General features: G+C 44.1%; 1 protein-coding gene across 1 annotated transcript in view; it reads left to right on the top strand.

The window, feature by feature from the left end:
- The window catches only part of MYLK4 (myosin light chain kinase family member 4), a gene marked incomplete at both ends in the record, with an annotated part of 93,209 nt that overhangs the window by 61,857 nt on the left and 11,065 nt on the right, over positions 1-20,287 (top strand). The window contains 5 exons of the mRNA XM_084259612.1: positions 7,689-7,767; positions 11,521-11,626; positions 17,893-17,986; positions 18,056-18,165; positions 19,178-19,319. Coding sequence (XP_084115738.1) covers positions 7,689-7,767; positions 11,521-11,626; positions 17,893-17,986; positions 18,056-18,165; positions 19,178-19,319 — 531 coding nt within the window. The remainder of the gene's footprint in view (positions 1-7,688; positions 7,768-11,520; positions 11,627-17,892; positions 17,987-18,055; positions 18,166-19,177; positions 19,320-20,287) is intronic.

The following is a 20,287-nucleotide window of genomic DNA, read 5'->3' as shown; positions in this document are numbered from 1 at the left end:
AAAAAGCAGTTGCAAACCAGGGGGTTCAGCATTTTCTGTTTGGGGAGGACAGGAAAGGTGGCAACAAGCAGGAATGAAAATAATATGAATCTGGTATAAGACATCATGGGTAAGTCCATCCATCTGATAGAAGATGAAGGAAAAATCATATCTTATGCCCAAAGTAATCTCATGTGACTAGTGCAGAGGCTTAATTTTCCCCAGGTGAAGTCTAACTAGTTAGTTTAAAATTGAGAAAGGCAGGCTGGAGAGCAGAATGGAGGAGAGGGAAGAGTTTCCATAATCTGGAGCTCTGATGCGCAGCCAGCCCTGATGGAGGCTAAGCGGATGGAGGGGTCAGCGGCTTGGGTCACAGCTCTGTCCTTCACCCTGCCCCTCGACCTTGGCCTTTCCACACCTCCTCAGGAACCCAACACGTGGCCCATATGATCTTGGCCATCACGGGGGGTGGGGGGGCGGGGGTTATTGGGGTGAGACAACCTGCAAGTATATGGGGACAACATGGTGAACCTTGTGCCCAGTGAAATAAGTCAGAGAGGGAGACAGCTCCCTGCTTGGGTCTCTCATTTGCAGGATGTAAATAACTAAAGAGAACAAACTGGAAAAACAAGAATAATTCTAAGACTCTGAAAAATTGGCTACTGGAGAGGAGAGAGAGAAGGAAGGGGTGGGAAGGGGCGGGCAGGGGGCGGACATGGGCTCTGGGGCCTTGGTGGAGGCTGAAGTTGTATTTCCCCAAATTATTGAGCTATGTAGACTAGTGGCAAATCAATAAAATATGAGAGGGAAAAAGTCCACGGTCACTAAAGGAACCATCTGCTTGAGTAGCTCTGACAGGCATGTTCTTCGTCTTGTCTCACAAGAGGAGGCTGTTGAATGTGGTAGCAGTTTTTTTTTTTTTAATGGCATTGCTCATCCATTTTATAATAGAAGTAGCATTAGCCACGTGTCTTCACCTGCCAGATGGCCCACTTAGACTTTCTAGAATCAAGGCTTTCATTTCCAGCTTTGTTGATCTGTATTCTTGGGGAGTCCGCGTCCTTGGTTTCTGAATGAAGCACTGTCTATGTGATTGTGGGTGCCTCGAAAGCCTTCCATTTTCCTGGCGGGATTATTTTCTCAGGTGACTGGTCCTTTTTGATGTTTCAGCTGCCCAGGAGGGCTGCTCACTATGGCCCAAGGTCAAGGCTAACACTCTCTGTTCCTGGATTCGGTCCATCAGATCCTATCCTGCCTATTTCATGCCAGACCCCACAGACCATGACACAGGTGATGATTTATGAGAATTCCTCTCATCAGCCAGGGATCTGAGGGTGCTTTCTTGCTTAATGCACAGAGAATTTGAGTGTGCGCTGAGAATGAAGAGAAATAGATTTACGGTACCAGGGATGTCTAGAATGGTCTTCTGTGCTCAGGCAAGGAAATGCAGCTTGAATATTTCTTCTGAGAATTCTCCTTTTTGTGTTCTTTTATGATTTAATTTTCCTCTGCCCATGAGGAGCTGGATCAAAGCTTAACCAAGTCATTATCCATTGCTATCATTTTGTTCTCCTATATCTAGGCATTAGATTAAAATCACTAGAGTGTTCGTCTTGGCATCTCCATAAACAATAATATGAACAGTCCTTAGCTTGGGGTTTGTAATTTGTCCAGTCATGTCCCATATGTCGTGATAAATGAACAATTTTCTATAATCCCCAAATGCCTGACTGTGAGCTCATTTAACACCAGTTAAGTGATGCAAAGAATAACAGTGTCAGCAACAGACACGCATTTCAGAGGATGCTGGGGCTTGTCTGTCTTTCTTCCAGTCTTATCAAAAAATAATTGACATTCATCACCGTTTAAGCTCCAGATGTGCAGCTCAAGATAGTTTGATTGACATCGATGGTGAAGGGAGGACCACAGAAGTTTCACCTAACATCCATTTCCTCCTATAATTACAATTTAAAAAAAAGAAAGAAAAAGGGGAAAGATCCTAGTGGTTAAACAACTTTTCTGTAAGTCATGCAGCAGGGTCAGCTAGAGTCATCATTTGCTCTCTCATCTCACAACTGGAAGTTCGTTCCTGTTGGCCACCTGCCTCCACGTCCCTCTCACTTAACCCCCTGCCCCTGGGACCCACAAGTCTGATCTCTTTTCCCAGTGAGTTTGTTATTATTTTTTGATTCCACATATAAGTGAGACCTTCCAGTATTGTCTTTCCTTGTCTGACTGACCTCAATCAGCATAATACTTTCCAGGTCCCTCCATGTTGGTTGTACTTACATCCTAACTTCTTTTTTTATTATATTTTTTATTTTTTGTATATTTTTACATTGTTCTTCATTTTTGTACAATGTATGCTTTCTCATCTTGGTTATAGTCCCTGTGAAATTCCCACCACCATTCACCCATGAACCATCACCATAGTCCCTTGTGCTCTTCCCACCTCTGTTTTATCCTACTCTCTTCTCCCCTGCTGCAGAATGTCTCTGGTTTATAGTTGCTTGTTGATTTTGATTTTCACTTTATTATAATTACTTTTTCCCCCTCTGATCTCTTATTTGGATCCTCTACATTCCTCTTATAAGTGAGACCATCCGATATTTCTGTTTTTCTTTCTGGCTCATTTCATTGAGCATGATCCCTTCCAGCTCCATCCAGGTTGCTCCAAATGGCATGAGTTTATCTTTTTAGATTGCTGAGTAATATTCCATTGTGTATATGGACCACATCTTCTTGATCCAGTCATCTATTTTTGGGCATTTGGGTTGTTTCCATAGCTTAGCTATTGTAAATAGTGCTGCAACAAACATAGGGGTGCAGGTGTCCTTTTGAATTAATGTTTTTGTGTCCTTTGAGTAGATACCTAGGATACACCCCAACTTCTCTCATTCACCCATAATGGGCATGGAGGATGTTTGTTCTCAGTCTGATTTTCCAGTGATGAATGTTCACACAGTGAAAGCCAGTCCTGGAAGCACATCTTCCCTTGCTCATGGGCTTATCAAGCATTTTTGGAATCCTGACCACCCTGTGCGGTGTCCCCAGGGCAGCAAAAGTCAAGATCTGGGCCCACATTGCAGGGGAGGGGCAGGCATGTCAGTGGATGGTGGAACAACCTAGAAAATGGTGACAGCACTATGGGGGCTTCAGGGAGCAGCCAGTATCTTGGCCTTTTGGTTCTTTTATGGTGAAATCTAGTTTAGGATTTTTTCAGAATTGATTTTTATTGAATGGGAATGAAAGAAGGACAAGGAAAAGTTGTCCAGTTGAATTCCTTTCCCTTTTGGTTATTTCCTCACTTTTAGGAAGAACAGAGTTTTGGAATAGCTCTGGGATGGGCTAGTGGTACAGGGGTGAGTCACCTGAGAAACCTACCCAGCACACACCTGAGGACTGATGTTGTCTTACTAATCCAGTCTTGATTCTATGACAGTAAGTAAAATTGAAACACATGTATACAATGCATGCAGTTGTCAAAACAGTCATTGGAGCTATGAATCCTGAACCCTCATAAAAACTGTTGGTGGGAATATAGACTTGTCCAGCCCCTTGGAAAACAGTATGGGGGAGGGCGCCTTCCTGGTGGTCTAGGGGTTAAGTCTCAGTGCTACCACCGAGAAGGACCACTGCAATGGCCTGAGTTCCATCCCCAGCAAGGGAGATGACCCATATGGCACAGCAGACCTCTCCTGTCTTGCCCACTGCTCCCCTCAGCAGTGTATTTCAGTAGATCTGCCTGTTCTATTCCCTACTCCGTCTCTGGTGAATCCTTTTACCCTCCACACCTCTGGCCTACAGCCCAGTTTTTCTATGCAAAAATAAATAAAATAAATCTTAAAGAACACAGAATGGCAGATTCTCAAATTATTAAGAATAGATCTACCATATGATCCAGCAATTCCTCTCCTAGGTATGCACCTAAAGAATGTAAAAACACTAATTTGAAGGAATAGATGACTCCTATATTCATTGCAGCACACTTTATAATAGACAAGTTATGGAAACAACCTAAGTGCCCAATGACAGAAGTGTGGATTAGGAAGATATGCACAGTGGAATACTACTCAGCTATAAAAAAGATGAACTCTTGCTACTTGCGATTAGGATGGAACCAGAGGCAATTATGCTAAAAAAGAAAGCTAAATACCAGATGGTTTCATTCATATGTGGAATATGAAGAAACAAAACAAAGGAACTGAAAAAACAAACCCTAGAAATCTGACTGTAGCATTGAAGCTACTAGAGGGTGAATATGTGGGTATGTGGAGCACAAACGCCGGCCTCTGGGGTCCCCCTGACTTCCTTTATATTGTTCTTGTGTCCCTTTACTATTTTCTTGAGGTCTTTCTCTTCCTACAGACCGTGCCTCTGTCTGGGTTCATTCTTCTTTGCATCAGCCAAAGGATTGTAAATCTTGCCAAAGCCAGCTGTGTTGCCACCTCCAAAATGGGTTCCAAATCCAAAAACAAAGGTGACAGCAGGGTTGTGCTTGCACATTTTAGCTAGTTTTCCCCGAACTTCTATTGTAGGTGCTGTTGCCTTCAATGACCATTTATTGCTGCTGAATCAGTGGTTGCTCCACCGGTCACGAATATCTTGGTCCTGATAGTTACTGTGTCCTTCACGGTGGTGGCGGGACTCCAGGTGGCCAGGGAGGAGAGAGCGATCAATGTTTTTAAAGTGGATGAATTAATGAATGCGTTTGATGAAATGAGACCCCTTGCTCATCTCAGTCATCGGTGTGAATCTTGCTGAGGAGCACAACCTGATACACTTTATCCATCAACATAGGATGAGCACAATCTTTCAGGCTCTTCACACTACACAGTACGGTCCTGTGCCCTCCGATCACTAGGAAATATTTTCATTTTTGGACAACAAACAGGATGGCCCCACAGACTGAGGCTTCCTGTTTTAGCAGCTGCTACGCATCACTTAGAAACACAAAGTGAAAATTCTTCAACTGGAAATTGCTGTCCAGAAACAGCAAAGGAGAAAGACAACTTCTGTTTTTGGGAAACTCTTTGCTCAAGTTCCTCTAGATGTCAGTGTTTCACAGGGAAATGAGAAAATAACAGTCCATGGCCATGAAGAAAGACCTCACCTAATTTTACTGGCCAGACAGATGTGAAATACAGTCAACAAAGGAAAAAACAAAAACAACAAAACACCCTCGTTTGGAAACTGGTTTCTTTTATTTCTTGGGAGGGATACTTCTCCTGTGGGTCAAGGTAGACTGCTGTCCCCAAAGCTGGCACTTAGCTTGTGGACACGTAGCTTAGACACTCAGATGACTGTGTAAGCAAATGCCATCAGCACACCACGGAGACTTACCGCTAAGTTCTCTATTCTACATATTTTGACAGACTGAAATTGATGGATGCACACAAGTTTTTCTTATTAAGCCCACATGTGTTTACTGTTGTGGTCCTACCATCCAGAAGTACAACTCCTATCCACCACGAGTTTTCATTTCAAATGAGATGCATTGAGTGGCAGGGCTATAAAATAAACACAGTTTGTTCAACTATCTTAACTGATTTGGATATATGCTTTCAAAATTAGACTTCAGTTTAGCCTCTCTCTGCCTCCTGTCTTTCATTAATTCTAGTCTTTTGACCAATAAATGTTTATTTCTTTACTAATTGGTTTTCACCTTCTATCCTTCCTTCTTAATCTTTCTTATCTACTGTGATGTTGACTACATGGTAGAGAGTCAATAAATGTTAACAATATAACTTGGCTTCACTTCTCCCAAACCGGCTTTATTTTTTCCATATCTTTTATTTATTTATTTATTTATTTATTTATTTATTTATTTATTCATTCATTCATTCATTCATTCATTTATTTTTATAGTGACATATATAGTTAAGAGCACAGACTGGAATAGGAAACAGAATCCTGGTTCTACCTTTTCTGAACTATATAACTGGGTAATCACTCAACTTCATTTTATTTTATTTTATTTTTTTAAAGATTTATTTATTTATTTATACAAGACCTGGGTATAGTCAGAAGCTCGGGAGGGTGAGAGAATTCACCAGAGCCAGAGCGGGGAGCAGGACAGGCAGACTGACGAAGCACACTGCTGAGGGGAGCAGCTGGCGGCAGAAGAGGTCTGCGCGCCATGTGGGACCCTCCTCCGGTGGCCGGGAAGCAGCCGGGGATTGAACCGGCTCTGCAGAGGCTGCGGGCAGCTTCGCAACCCAGCGCTCAACCACTGCACCACCGGGGAGGCCCTCAACTTCATTTTAAAATGAAAATGAAGAATTTAAAATTTAAAATGAAAATTTAAAATAAAACCATCTATCCTAGAAAGTTGTTATAAGAAGAAACTAAGTCAATTGCATAGTATACTTAGAATATATTACCCACCACCACTATCATCATCACCATCATCACCTCCACCATTACCATGATCTCCATCATTGTCACCATTAACACCACCATCCACTTCTTCACTATATCCCACCTCTGGGTTCAGTGCCAGGAATTCAAAGATAAACCAGCCTTTTTGCCAACTTGGGATACACAATCGAGTGGGAAATTGACAGGGGAAAAGGTGTAATAAAGTGCTGTGAGGGCTGCAGCGAGGGCTTGTGTTGAGCACTGTGCAATCATAGATCAGGGAGCAACTGGCTTAGCCTGAGGATGCTGAGGAACATCCCCCTCCACCCTCACTTTCACTTAAAAGAGAAAGTTACAAATGCATAGGCTCTAATCTTGGTTTTCCACAGATTTACTAAACATGCCTCTGTGTTTCAAGGTCCCTATCTGAAAAATGGAAATACTTTGAATCCTATGGACTTCCCTTAGGATTGTTTAAAAGCACATTTGCAATTTGTCTTGATATCTTTGCACCGCTTTCCTTCTTGCAAGTCACCTTAGGGCAAATTGAAGGCAATTCTTTTGGCCACCTATTCACTTGCATTAATTGGCAATGCACAACCACAGAATTTGTGATAAGGTAGGAGGATTGGGCTAATGCATACCTTTTATGTGGTATTTTAAAAGGTTCTGCTCAGCTAATTCAGAGAAACCAAGGCTTTGAGAAGAATGTTTATCTGCTTAGGAAAAGGACCATCTGTGCTAAGAAAAGTGAAAGCTCCATTTATAAAAGCTAACTTTGGTCTCCACTTTCTGTTTTACAAAACCCATTCCCATATACCCTCTCATTTTTCATTTGATTCATACGTGAACCATATCAAGAATATAAATAGAGGTCCAGGGTGACAATCACATTATCAACATCCTTTAATCTATTCATGAAGATGGGTTTTCTTCCATAAACAATACCAGAGTTTTAACAAAATTTCATTTAAAATGGTGTGTTTGTCTGTTTGCAAATACTGTAGTCCATTCAAGATGTCATTAATTTGGACTGCTCTCAATTACTATTACTTCTTGTGTGTGTGTGTTTTCTGTTTGAATCATGTAATATAGTAGTTCTTAATCAGGGGTGATTTTTCCCTGACGGAACATTTAGTAATTTTTGGAGATGTTTCTGGATGTCACAACTGGGCTGGAGGGCATTACTGGCATCTGGTGGAGAGAGACCAGAGCTGCTGGTAATCATTCTGCAATACTGATGAAATCCCCTACACCCAGGGATTATCCAGCCCCAAGTGTCGTCAGTGCTGAGGTGGAGAAACCCTGTTGTAAGAGGTAACCTCAGTGACTCAATTGTGTATCCATAGGCTAAGGAGAAGCTTTGGTCCCATCCCGACCTGGAGGAAACAACGTGTGTCAAAGGCAAAAGGACCTCATCTCTCACAGGTAATGTCTTTAGAAGACTGGATATTTAGTGAAGGTGCTGTTGTTGCTGTTCTTTAGAGGGAGTCATGTGTTTGTAATATCCTGTGTTGTGAGCAGTGCAGTTCACATACCTTGATATGATTGGTTTTGGGTCCTACTTGTTGCAAACTAGAAAATCTTTGGGAATCCAACTGTCAGTCAATTGGCCGTGTCTACTTTGCTTTTTAAAAGCTAATATCTGCAGATAACGAGAAACATTGAATAGTGATCTCAAAATTAGACCGGTCATATGATTCCTCCATTAAAACATTTTGTATCCCACGGTGGCTTTTAGAGAGATCTTCCCAGAAGCAGCAGCCCTCCTCTGAGGAAGAAAAGGTTCACAAGCTCAACAAGAAGAATGCGGAGAAGACCAGCTTCCCTCTCGTTGAGAGAGGTTTTGCTGCATTTCCAACAGAAAGACCCCAAGACATGGTAGAAGATTCTGGTCCAAGAAACACCATAGAGCTAAGAGAAAACACAGAGAGAAGAGACACTTTGTGCACCGAGAGACCAAACAGAGGAGAAAAGAACAGCGCTGGAGGTGACAAGCCAGGCACTGTGGATGAGAGTGAAGGCTCAGTGTTCAAAAAGGAGAAAAATGGGCTGGTTTCCAAGGAGAAAAGTGGAAGAGAAACTGGGAAAAAAGGATCCTCAGCGAGTGCTAGTGAGACAGTGCAGGGCACGTGTTCCGATAAAAAGCAGCACTCTGAGGGCACCGACAGTGACAGCGCCTACAGAAGGTAGGGCCCCTGCATCCCATGGGCACCTCGTGTTGGCTGCAGAACCTCGTGCCTCTGTGCCCAAGGCCGTGTTCAAAACCTTGCAGAAGTGAGATTTTAAAGAATGATTTACAATCCAGCTTCCCAGCTAGTGTGGATTTTTCTTGGCCACTTTTTTTTTCTTGCCTGTGCTGTTCAGGCATCTTACTGTTTTCTAAGCCTACTTCCTGCTCACATCACTCAGTATCCTCGCAAAATTACAAAGTCCTTATTTTTAGCAACCTAGAGCAATCTTTTCTGAGATCAAGAATGAAATAATGATCAGATTTATCTGAGTGCTAAAAAACGACTCCTGAAAATGTTCACCTGCCCTATTATACTTGAAAAATATAAATTTTTGGCTTCAAAATGTTGTGGGGGGGTGGTAGGAAGTATAGTATAGAAGCATTTCCTCAAACCATAAAGTTTCACATGTACATTCAGATAATGATGCAGCTAATTAAAATTAATCACTCTACAATTAGGATAAGCTACCACAAGCTGTTGTAACAAGTTGTAATAAGCTACAACAAATAGTTGTGATATCCAAATATCTTTGGGTTTTTTTTTTAAAGGGAATTAATTTTTTAAAGGTTTTTTTTTTAAGGGAATTAATTTTTTTAAAGGGAATTTTTTTTAAGGGAATTAAGATGTAATTCTTCTTTTCCTTCCCTCTCTCTGTCTTTTTTTTTTTTTTTTAAATAATTTGCAACCTGCTTGGGGAGAAGTCTATTTTCCCACTGTTAAACATAAATACTAAAGTTTACTAAAAAGCCCATCACAGCAGAGCTGTTCCTAGTCAGGGCTGGAGCTGCTGCAAATCTGTAATGAGGTCTATTTTACCACCCAGTGAAGGTTTATTCTTTTAACAGTCAGAGAGATTATTTCTTCTATTATTATTATTATTATTATTATTGCTTTAATAATTTTGTATGGGGAAAGGGAGTGAAAAAAAGAAGAGCAAATTAGGTAGGTATTCATAAAATGTCTACTTTTGAAAAGCATCCCTGGAATAACTCGGGGTCCCATGAAGTCATGAGGGAGACTGGCTGGGTCTTCCTTCCCTTTGCCCCTTATCGCCCAGCCTGGAGTGGATGGGCAGGCATAGCACTCCGTGTCACCCCCAAACGCTGAACTGTCCAGCCTGTTCCAGAATTTAGGTCCCTTCACCCAAATGCCAGAAACTGGACCACGGGAAAGCTCTCCCCTGAGACCCAGGGAGCTGCAGCTGGTTTTATTTCCAGGGGCACCGGCAGCGGGCAGGCCATTTCTCCATCGCCAATTCCGGGGAACTCCGCGGCGGGACCCGAGTTCCAGAACACGGACCCAGCGGAGCACTCTGGCCTCAGCAAGCGGAGAGTGACCGAGGAGTGCGCCACCAAGGAGGACCACAAGAAGAGCAGAACCGAGGCCGCAGGGGCTGGTGGAGAAAGCGCCTGCAGGAGGACGCAGGAGACCGCGTGCGCCCAGGGCGCGAGTTCCCAGGGCCAAGATCAGGAGTCCCCTGCGATGGAGTCCCCCAGACATCAAGTTCTGGTGACCCCACTGGGTAGGAAATGGCTTTTGCTTCAGCCCTTTAAAGCTTCCTACCCTCTTCTAACAAGCATTTCCAACTAAATTTCACTTAGCCTGCCAGTCTGAAGGAGACACCCCACATCGATGCTGTCTGCCTATGTAATTCCAACACTTTTTATTTTATTTATTTTTTTAAAAGATTTATTATTATTTATACAAGAATTGGGGTACAGGCCAGAGATGTGGGAGGTGAGAGGATTCACCAGAGACAGAATGGGGAACAGAACAAGCAGATTGACTGAAATACACTGCTGAGGGGAGCAGCAGGGAGACAGGAGAGGTCTGAGGCGCTGTGCTCAACCCACTATACCACTGGGGAGGCCCCACTTTTTACTTTTTAAGAGATGAGGGCCCCCAGGGAATTCTCTCCCGCCTTCTCTCTTTTTCAGCATATTTGTGATGTGAGACATGAAGGACTTTATCAAATCAGATTTCTGGAGATTTATAACATCTGAATTTTTAAAAATATTAGCTCTCAGCAGAGTGCTCTACACAAGATAAATGCCCAGAAATATATGTTGCAGGACTGGGGATTTTTTTTTTAAAGCTAAAATTGTTATCTATGCACCTCTGTTGGGAGCTCTGAGTACATGTGAGAAGCTGTGTGCTCTAGATGCTTGAATAATGAATAAATGGAGGGAATAAATATGTCCACGTAAACAAATTTTAGCAGCAGTAATCATGGGAAAGTAAAAAGAATACCAAAAGAATATTGTTGAATAATTATGCATTTTAGAACAGACCTTGAGGTAGATAAAGAGTTTAAACACTCAGGCTGGAAGGAGCAACAGGGGAGGAATTTGAGAACTGTCGAATATACACTTTTACTGGGTGTGTTAATTCCAGCCAGCTAGGAAAAATTCATCTTTGTGTCTGAGCTGTCTTAAATAAAGCCTAAAATATTTTGAAAGGTAAAAATAAATACATAGAGCAAACATTTTAATGACATGAAGAAACTTCTCATTTTCTGTTTTCTCTCCACTTTAATAAAACTAATGAATTTTTTAAGTGATGCCTTTAGAGAAAAGGATCAAATCCTAGCTCACGTTTGAGCTGAAATTGTTGCAGGCTTTGGCAGTGTGATCTGTTTTGATAGTATTGGGGTTGGAGATTTTTGATTTGACAATTCTAAAAATAAACTTTGCCCTGAAGATGGAAGAAACCATTTTTGTGGCCCTGAATTTCTTCCTCAAAGATGTCAGATTGTCACTTTCAGGCATGACGGATGCTAACCTAAAATGCAAGTGTATATTTCTGAATCATTAGCAATAATGAAAAAGAAAAAGGCCCACTGTATTTTATTAAATTTAGAGCAGATTTTTACTCCAAGGCCCAGTGTTGAGTGCTCCCGAGAGGACTGACTACGTACAGGCTGACCTTTCTTTCCCTCACTTTCCAGATGACGCCCCGGCGCCTCCTGCCCCTTTTAGTCACCGGATCGTAACAGCAAAACCAGCATCCGTCAATAGCTTTTATACTGTGAACAGGACAGAAATGTTAGGAGGGTAAGTAATACTCAGCTTGAGCGATCTTTCAACAGAGATGGGAGAGAGCTTTCAAAGAGACGTATCCTGAGGATTTCATCAATGTTTGCGAGTCTTGGCCTGAGAACCAGAAAAGCCTTAGACACTGTAAGGGATCTGAGCCATTTCTGAAAACTGTCAGTGATGCAGAGAGGTGGATGTGGTGGTGGTGACTAAGCGCCCCATTTTTGACCTGCTTTGCTTCCTAAGTGGTGATGTCTGCAAGTGAGGGAGACCCAAGGTGAGTCACCAGGAGGTTCCAAAGCTTAAACCCTGCAGAAGGAATGTAGAAAGGAGCCAACACTGCGTGTGTTTGCTGCTCATGTTCCATCATTTCTTTTTTTCAAGTATTGTCAGTTTCCATGTCTGTGGTTTCTGTCCTCATCATTGCTATCCTTTACAATCAATGACCTTCTCGCTCAAGAACAGATTTGGGGGCCTCCCTGGTGGTACAAGGGGTTAAGTTGCAGCACTATGAAGCTCTCCACAGCCAATGCAGCACGAGTTCAATCCCGGACCAGGGAGCTAACCACACATGGTGCAGCAGACCTCTCCTGTCTCCCCGCTACTCCCCTCAGCAGTGTATTTCAGTCAGTCTGCCTGTTCTACTCCCCGCTCTGTCTCTGATGCATCCTCTCACCCCTGCACCTCTGGCTTATACCCCAGCTCTTGTATGCATAAATAAATAAACCTTAAAAAAAAAGGAATGGACTTGAAGGGCATCTAAGTGCACACTATTTCTGCAAAAGGTAAAAAAGAGTCCATCAGAGAGCAGGTTCATTGCTGGGGGTGGGCCTTACTCTTTATTTCCGTCACAACCCCGCACCATATCCCTTCATTTGAAACCCAAATCAGAGACTCCACTACCACCAGCGTGTCCACGCCAAGTAGGAAGAGAGCAGAAAACATACCCAGCATCTACAGAATTTACTGTCCTGCTGGTTTTGTACGTGGTGCTCCGTGGGCATGGGGCAGAGTTGGTAACTGCGCGGTCCTCCTGCTCCCATTCCACAGCTCTTTGGACCTGTGCTTTGTGGAAACTCTTTCATTTTTTCCTCCTCAGCTGGCTGACCTCGAGAACTCTCGAGACCATGAGTGTTGCCTCCCAGAGGGGCAGCGTTGGGAGAAGCACGAGGCGAGGAAAGATTACTCAGAGTCCAAGTTGGTCTGGAGCAATGAGAAGCTGAGAGAGGCTACACCGAGAAGTGATGTGCAGCCCCCAATCCAAAGGCATCTCTTATTTATTAGAATCAAGTACAAAGGTGTGGCGAGTATGTAGGCAGTGTACATGCGCGGGGGATGCCTTTTCCTCTGCTGCAAGCTAAGGTGGAGTGACCAGGGGCTATTGCCTGGGGGGCTCCATTGTTCCTGCTGTTCAAAACATATTCTAATGTCTGCCTGCTGTTTTCAGCAGGTACTTCTTTCCCAGTATGTTCTGATGTCGTTTTTTTGGAGTCTGTGGGTTTGGAGAGCGGGGTCCTTGGGTTCAATCTGGGAGAGGTTTCACCAGAGCTCCTGTTTCACCAGCATGCAGCAAGTTTCCCAGGCGAGTTTTTCCATGAAACAGAGATGTTAGTTATATTTAAAGAGCAGGTTTACTAAAGAAAGGGACAGAAGAGTAAAAGACACTTGCATAGGCATAAGCGCCCTGAAAGAGCTGCCCAGACAGGAACAGGTTTGCTGAGAGAGACCTGCCTGGTTGCAGGCGGGCAGCCTTGAGAGCGGCCTCTGCTGAGGGAGGCCAGTGAAGAGAAGTCCCGGCTGGGACAGGTCACCAGCAGGCAGGGAGGCTGCTGCCCTGCAGAGGGAGAGAGTTGGTGAAAGGAAACACTTGCATAGCCACAGGTGGGCAGAGGGAGTGCTGCCCCGTTGTGGGGGCAGCATTATGTTTCATTATCTTCAGGGAGGGGCTCATCTTTGTGGGTGGATGGTTTGTGCCCCTGACACTCTCTATAGCAGTCTGATCGTTTCTGGGTGTTGCGCCTCCTGATGTGGGCGTTGATGTCTGAGGGTCTTGGTTTCTATAACTGGGTTAATGGCTTACGCTAATCCCCTCTACCCCTACCTCCTTATGTGAGTTAGGTTCTTGACCTTGTATCTCCTTTCCTCCATCATTTTCCTCATACCAGGACTCTTGTCCTTGGGGAGAGGCTTCCTGCTTCACTGTATGCCTAGCTGACTAGCAAGACACTGGGTACCAAGACAAAGCCCTAAGAATAAGGAGGGCTAGGGATCCCACATGTGAGGATGGGCTGAGGAAGAAATGGGAGTTCTGAAACATGATAGATTTCATAGGTGTCTGCAGAATTACGGCACCAGCAGCTCACTCAGGTCTGCATGGACTTGAGGGCCAGCCAGTGCTGATTCTCTAATGGAGGAGACTTTCCAGCAACCCCCAGGGTCTGTGCTGCTTCTGCTCATGGTTAGTCAGTGGCTCCTGAAGAACTTCCTTTCTGCCTCTTTGGGCAGAATTGGATCTTCTTGGTTGTCTTCTGTCTGGGCCAGCTGCTGTCTATCTCCAGTCCTGGGCTCTACTCAAAATCAGCAGCCAGTCGGGGAGCACACTGAATTTGTATTGTGGCCTAAAATGCTCACTGATCATCTCTGCAGTTGTAGGAGATTTGAGATTGTTACAGAGCAACTCCAAGATGAAATGTGTTGCCTAACTGTGGGTCCTCACCCGCACGCTTAAAGAGACTTATAACAAGGATCAACTGCAGGCCTATGTGTTGGGACACTGTGTCGCTGGTACTGGCTGGCATAAAAAAAAAGAAAAAGTAAAAAAAAAGTAAATAATCCAGTCAAAAAATGGGCAGAAGAGCTAAAAAGAAACCTCTCCAAAGAGAAATGCAAATGGCCAACAGGCATATGAAAAAATGTTCAACATCACTTGTAATCAGGGAAATGCAAATCAAAACTACCATGAGAATGGCATATATTAAAAAAACTAGCAACAACAAATGTTGGCGAGGATGTGGAGAAAAAGGAACTCTCCTGCACTGCTGGTGAGAGTGCAAAATGGTCCAACCACTATGAGAAGCTGTGTGGAGATTCCTCAACCTACTAAAGATAGAGCTTCCATATGATCCAGCAATTCTACTTATAGGTATTTACCCAAAGGACACAAAACATTAATTCAAAAGGGCACCTGCACCCCTATGTTTATAGCAGCACTATTTACAATTGGTAAGCTATGGAAACAACCCAAATGCCCCCCCCCCAAAAAAATAGATGACTGGATCAAGAAGATGTGGTACATATACACCATGGAATATTACTCAGCAATCAAAAAAGATAAACTCATGCTATTCGCAACAACTAGGATGGAGCTGGAGGGGATCATGCTCAGTGAAATAAGCCAGAAAGAAAAAGAAAAATACCAGATGGTCACACTCATAGCAGGATTTTAGAAAACCTAAATAAGGGACCAGGAAAAAGACTAATTATAATAAAGAAAAAATCAAAATCAACAAGCAACTATAAACCAGAGACACACGGAGGGAAGGGGGAGGAGAGGGGGGATTAGAGTCAAAATAAGGGGGGGTGGGAATTGTATGGGGAATATAACCAAATTGAAAATACACTGTGCAAAAATGAAAAATGATGTAAGAATTATATAAAATAAAATATAAAAATATATATAAAAATAAGACTCAACTGCAGGCACACAAAAAAGGTTAATAAAGGGTTCATTTACAAAATAAGGGGAAATGAAGAAATGAATAACTTGGGGAGAAAGAGAGGGAGATAAATCGGCGAATGCATCCTTCCAGTTCCACTGACCTGGAATCCCAGTTGCATGCTGAGAGCTGGTGAAAAGCCAAGAGTCAAGCCAAGAGCCAAGAGGCAAGAGGACCCCCAAGGCCCACACGTCTGGTTTTATACCAAACCTGGCTACTTAACTCCACCCTCAGGTCCTGGCCCCCTCCCTTTGGTGATGATGGGATTTGTAGTTCTGAGTGTCTTGATGGCTTTGGTCTGGAGTGGGGGTGGAGTCCTCAAAACCTGTGTGAAGTTTGCTGAGGACATGCTTTCCCCCTAACAAGATGAGGCAAATTATCCTTCACTATTGGCAGAGATGTTACAAATGCCGAAGGTCATTGATTCCTGAAACCATGCCCCTGGTGGCAGGCCCCTGAATTTTTCTAGACTTCAGCAACCACGCTGGCTCCCAGGTAGAGTATCCCTGCTTCCAGGTCTAGTCAGCTTGAGGCATTCAAGAGGGTGGAGTAGTGGGAATCCTGTGAGTGAGTGGCCTGCACACTCAGCTCCTCGCAGAATAAACCACGCCAGGAGACAGCAAGGATGGCCTGAGGTCAAAAAGGGACATAGCACCAGTGCTGGACAGGCAGTTCTTGAGCCATTGGTAATTAAGAAAAAAAGGCATTTTCTTAATCAGTGGCCTCCTGTGAGGGTCTTGGCTGAGGCTCATATGCTTCAGTAGAGACAAGATCTGGAGCACTGGCTGGAACTGAAGTCTCCACTGGCTCTGTGGACAGCAATGTCATTCTCCAAGACCCATCTACTTCTGCATAGGGATGTGGCTGAAATCATAACAGGGTCATCCCCAGGGAAAGGGGAGGTTCCAGAGTCCCTGCCCCACCCAAGGGAGGGTGGAGCTGAGCAGAGGGAGAAGCAGCTGCAGAGGAGACTGAGGAAGGAAGGAAGCAGGATGGAGAGCCAGAAGGAGACCTGGAGGAGGCACATGGAGCGGAGACATGTGAAGAGGAAGCTGTGCTTATTTCTCAGCCTACTAGTATTAAAGTTATTTTCTACTGACGGTCTTATGCACTAGAACATGTTTTGTCTTGATGCGGCAGATAGTAGAACCCATTTAGAACGGGCAGGTTTGGGGGCCCTGGGGTGACCCCTTCCCCTACCCTATAAAAATCTAGGCGTGATGTGGTGGCGGCACCATTTTATGCCTCTTAGTGGATGTGGATTTTGCAGCCCCCCTTGTTCTTGGGATATTGTCTTGGTGCCCCAAGTTCCTGCTGGTCAAGCTAAAATGTAGAGTCAGCCAGGGGGGCCTCTCACCAGGACAGAAGTCTTGTCCTGAGGAACAAACTGGAAAAAACAGTTATCTGTTGAAAACAGCAGACAGACATTATGGCCAGATTAGCCTAACCAGCTAAACACCTTGACAGAAAGTTAAGTGAGAACAGGAACTAGAGATAGGATGTTTTGATCAACAGCAACAATGGAGCCCCCCCCCCCCCAGGCAACAGCCCCTATTCACTACCCCCTAGCTTGTGCCAGGTAGTTATGCATCCTCAATCCGCATCCCCACCATGCACGTTCCTCCCCTACTTGGCCACCTTCCCTAAATCTGATTCCCAGTGAATGCGAGACTGGCCCAGGACATAGGCACTGCATCTCCAGAGGGGCAGGCCCCTCTAGGTCTCTCTCTGCTTGGATTTTGAGTTGTCTTTCCTCCACCCCACATCACTCCCAACACTGCCACCTGCAAGGCGACAGGTGGACACCATGGACCTCACCTCTGCGGGCTTCCAGGATGCAGAGGGTCTTCAACTTCCAGTGCTGCTGTGTTATCATGGCATCTATATTCCATCTATTCGACTAAATTACGAATCAAAGCCAGAAAGTCAAACTTGAAAATTGCTCATACATGAAATTACACATATAAGAAGCTGCCCAGCAACATCTATCGAAGTGTCTTTCTATGCAAGCCAAACTGTCAAATATCTATCTCATCAGTGACGGTATAATTTGGATTTTTGATTATGGGCTTCTCTATGCAATATTTCTATTTATTTATTTACATGAGTTTCCAAAATTAATTTGATGGGCCTCACCCACCCACAGTCTGTATTGTTCACCTGTCTATAAAGCCTAACTTACATATTTTCAGAAAGGTTCTATTTTTTTCTGTATAACAGAGGGGCTCAAATATTAGGATACGTATGAATCACCCAAAGAATGTTGTTAAAAAGCAGATTCTGGGGCCTCACACTGGATTCCTGCCTCCCTAAATGTAGGAAACATGTATTCCCAAGAACAACACCCCCACCCCTCCCCCGCCGTGAAGCTGACACCTGTAACCCACACAGCACACCTTGACAAACACTGTGCTAGAAGTTCAGTGCAGATGCACGAATAGATTTGCTTATTCAAGTTCAAAAAGAGACGTGCCCTGGGTCTGGCATGTCCGCATGGCGGTGGCTGAAGCCCAGCCCCGGTTGGGGAGGGACAGAGCCTCAGCTGCACTGCCTCCTCTTCCTCGGCAGGGGGCGCTTTGGCCAGGTTCACAAATGTGAAGAGAAAGCAACCGGGCTGAAGCTGGCGGCCAAGATCATCAAGACCAGAAACAAGAAGGAAAAGGTAACAGTTGGGATGTGGAGCTCCCCTGGCAGCCAGCGTTCCCTACACTAACGCATCTTTACCTCTCAGGAGGAGGTGAAGAACGAGATCAACATCATGAATCAGCTGGACCACGTGAACCTCATTCAACTCTACGATGCCTTCGAGTCTAGGAACGACGTCGTCCTGGTGATGGAGTAGTAAGTGTCCCCCTGCCCCCTCCCTCCCTGCCAAGCCATGCGCACAGGTCCAGAGCACCCAAGCACCCATAACCCAGGTCCTGTCTCAGAAGTGGTAGATCCACGCATGGTGCTCAACTGATTTTGCATTGAGTTGATTCGATGATCACATCAGTTTCAGAAAGGAACTTACCTAGGAATAGACATCTCTATTTGTGATGTTATTAGTAAGAACTAGAATGGCAAGTTACAAACTAGAATAGAAAGCTATAAGCTAGAACGGTAAGGTATGAGAACTAGAATGGCAAGAAAGATCTAGCGTTCACATGGAAATTACACCGTTGGAAACGGTGTTACTGTGGTTAACCTGAAGGAAAATCATTACAAACTTGTTTCTAACTGGGGAAGTGATTTTTCAGCTACATTTCACTTTCAGCCTGATTGCTAATACAAAGTTCATGTTAAACTGCATGATTAGGGCTAAGAAACTTCTATTTAAAATCACCTTTACTAAATAAGTGTTTGGTAAGAACGAGTAATAACACCGAATTGGCATGTTATTATTAACTACACTGAATTGGCATGGTGATTCAGTTCATTTTTTTCCACTACACATTGGGTTTTGTTTATCATTGCGCAATAAGGAATTTAAGATAGTAAAATATCTAGCACACAGAAGCACTTTATCACTGCAATTAGCATGAGGAGACCCTACCTAATCTTCACTCGGTGTTTGGAATTCCCCTCCCTGTGTTCTCTTGCTCTCCCCATACGTTAGAAGATGGCAGATGTGACTCCCTCTAGGGTGGGAACTTTGAGAGAGAGACTTTGAGTCTTTCCATTTGTATGTGGACATATGACATTGAGGTAGCGAAAATAGGGCCTCAGCTAGCTGATTCAGCAAAGAAGGCAGAGAAACACAGGGGACACACAGATTGTGGAAGAGTTACTGGAGTCTCAGTACCAAGCTGGATGGCAAACACATGTCCATATCGAACCATGACTCAGGACTTCACCCCTCTTCCCTCTGCAGTGTGGACGGAGGGGAGCTGTTCGACCGCATCATTGATGACAACTACAATCTGACCGAGTTAGATACTATTCTGTTCATTAAACAGATTTGTGAGGGCATAAGACACATGCATCAGATGTACATCCTCCATTTGGACCTGAAGGTAGAGTGTGTTTGTATCATGTGAAATGTAAGCCCTCCCCAAGTCCCTGCCTCATGTGGATCAGTGGGTCCTGTTGGATACTATACACCAGCTCAAGAAATTTATACTGTCACTAGTTACAAGTTCAGAATTTAATAAAAACCATCTTGCCATTCCCAACTTCCCCTAATATTTGCATCTTTAGAAAGACTGTGATTCAGATAGTAACTTGTGTGTGTTGAAAGAATTCACATGGGAGATGGTCTCCCTAAAAGTTTAGAATTAAAACCCATCACTATCACCACCATCACCACCCATCACTGTCACCACCACCATCACTACCAATATCACCACTGCCACCATCAACCACTATCACCACCATCACCACCACTACCACCACCACCACCACCACCACAGCATCCACCATGGTATCCTTGCTGTTTCCCTTATATTAATATAAGCAGATGTGAGGATTTTAGGTAACCCAGTTCCTTTACAGCAGCCCAGCTTTCCAGCTCTCTATGAATCCCCAGCACTCTCCTCCCCTGAAATCTTGCAGAAAGCTCTAGACTTTAGGGATTTGTTTCTCTGTGGATATACTAGCATACCGAGGAGAACCCTATTGCAGAGTGGGATAGAGGGCACTCAGAAGGAAGTTGCCAAGATGCTCAGGAGCAGAGAAGGGTACCACACAGGAGATGGCAGATGCCTCTGTGAGCAGGGGAGAGCCAAACTTGCCTGCTCTTCTTCTATTTAACGGCCCTTTGATTTTGATCTCTCTCCGATTATGAGTCTCTAGATTTGGACTGTATGTACTTAGAACCAATGAAAGACCCAGGTCCAATAGCTGACCTGCTCTAATATTGAAGCTCAGCATCCTAAAATGTATCATCTTGTGTGCCTCTCCCACCTTCTCATGTTCCTGTTTGTGTAGCTTACCAGAGTGATGAAATATATATCTGACATCATATACCATAGATGGCAAGTCA

Source organism: Talpa europaea (genome assembly GCF_964194135.1).
Source record: "Talpa europaea genome assembly, chromosome: 2".
NCBI lineage: Eukaryota > Metazoa > Chordata > Mammalia > Eulipotyphla > Talpidae > Talpa > Talpa europaea.
This window is presented reverse-complemented; position numbering and strand designations above follow the sequence as displayed.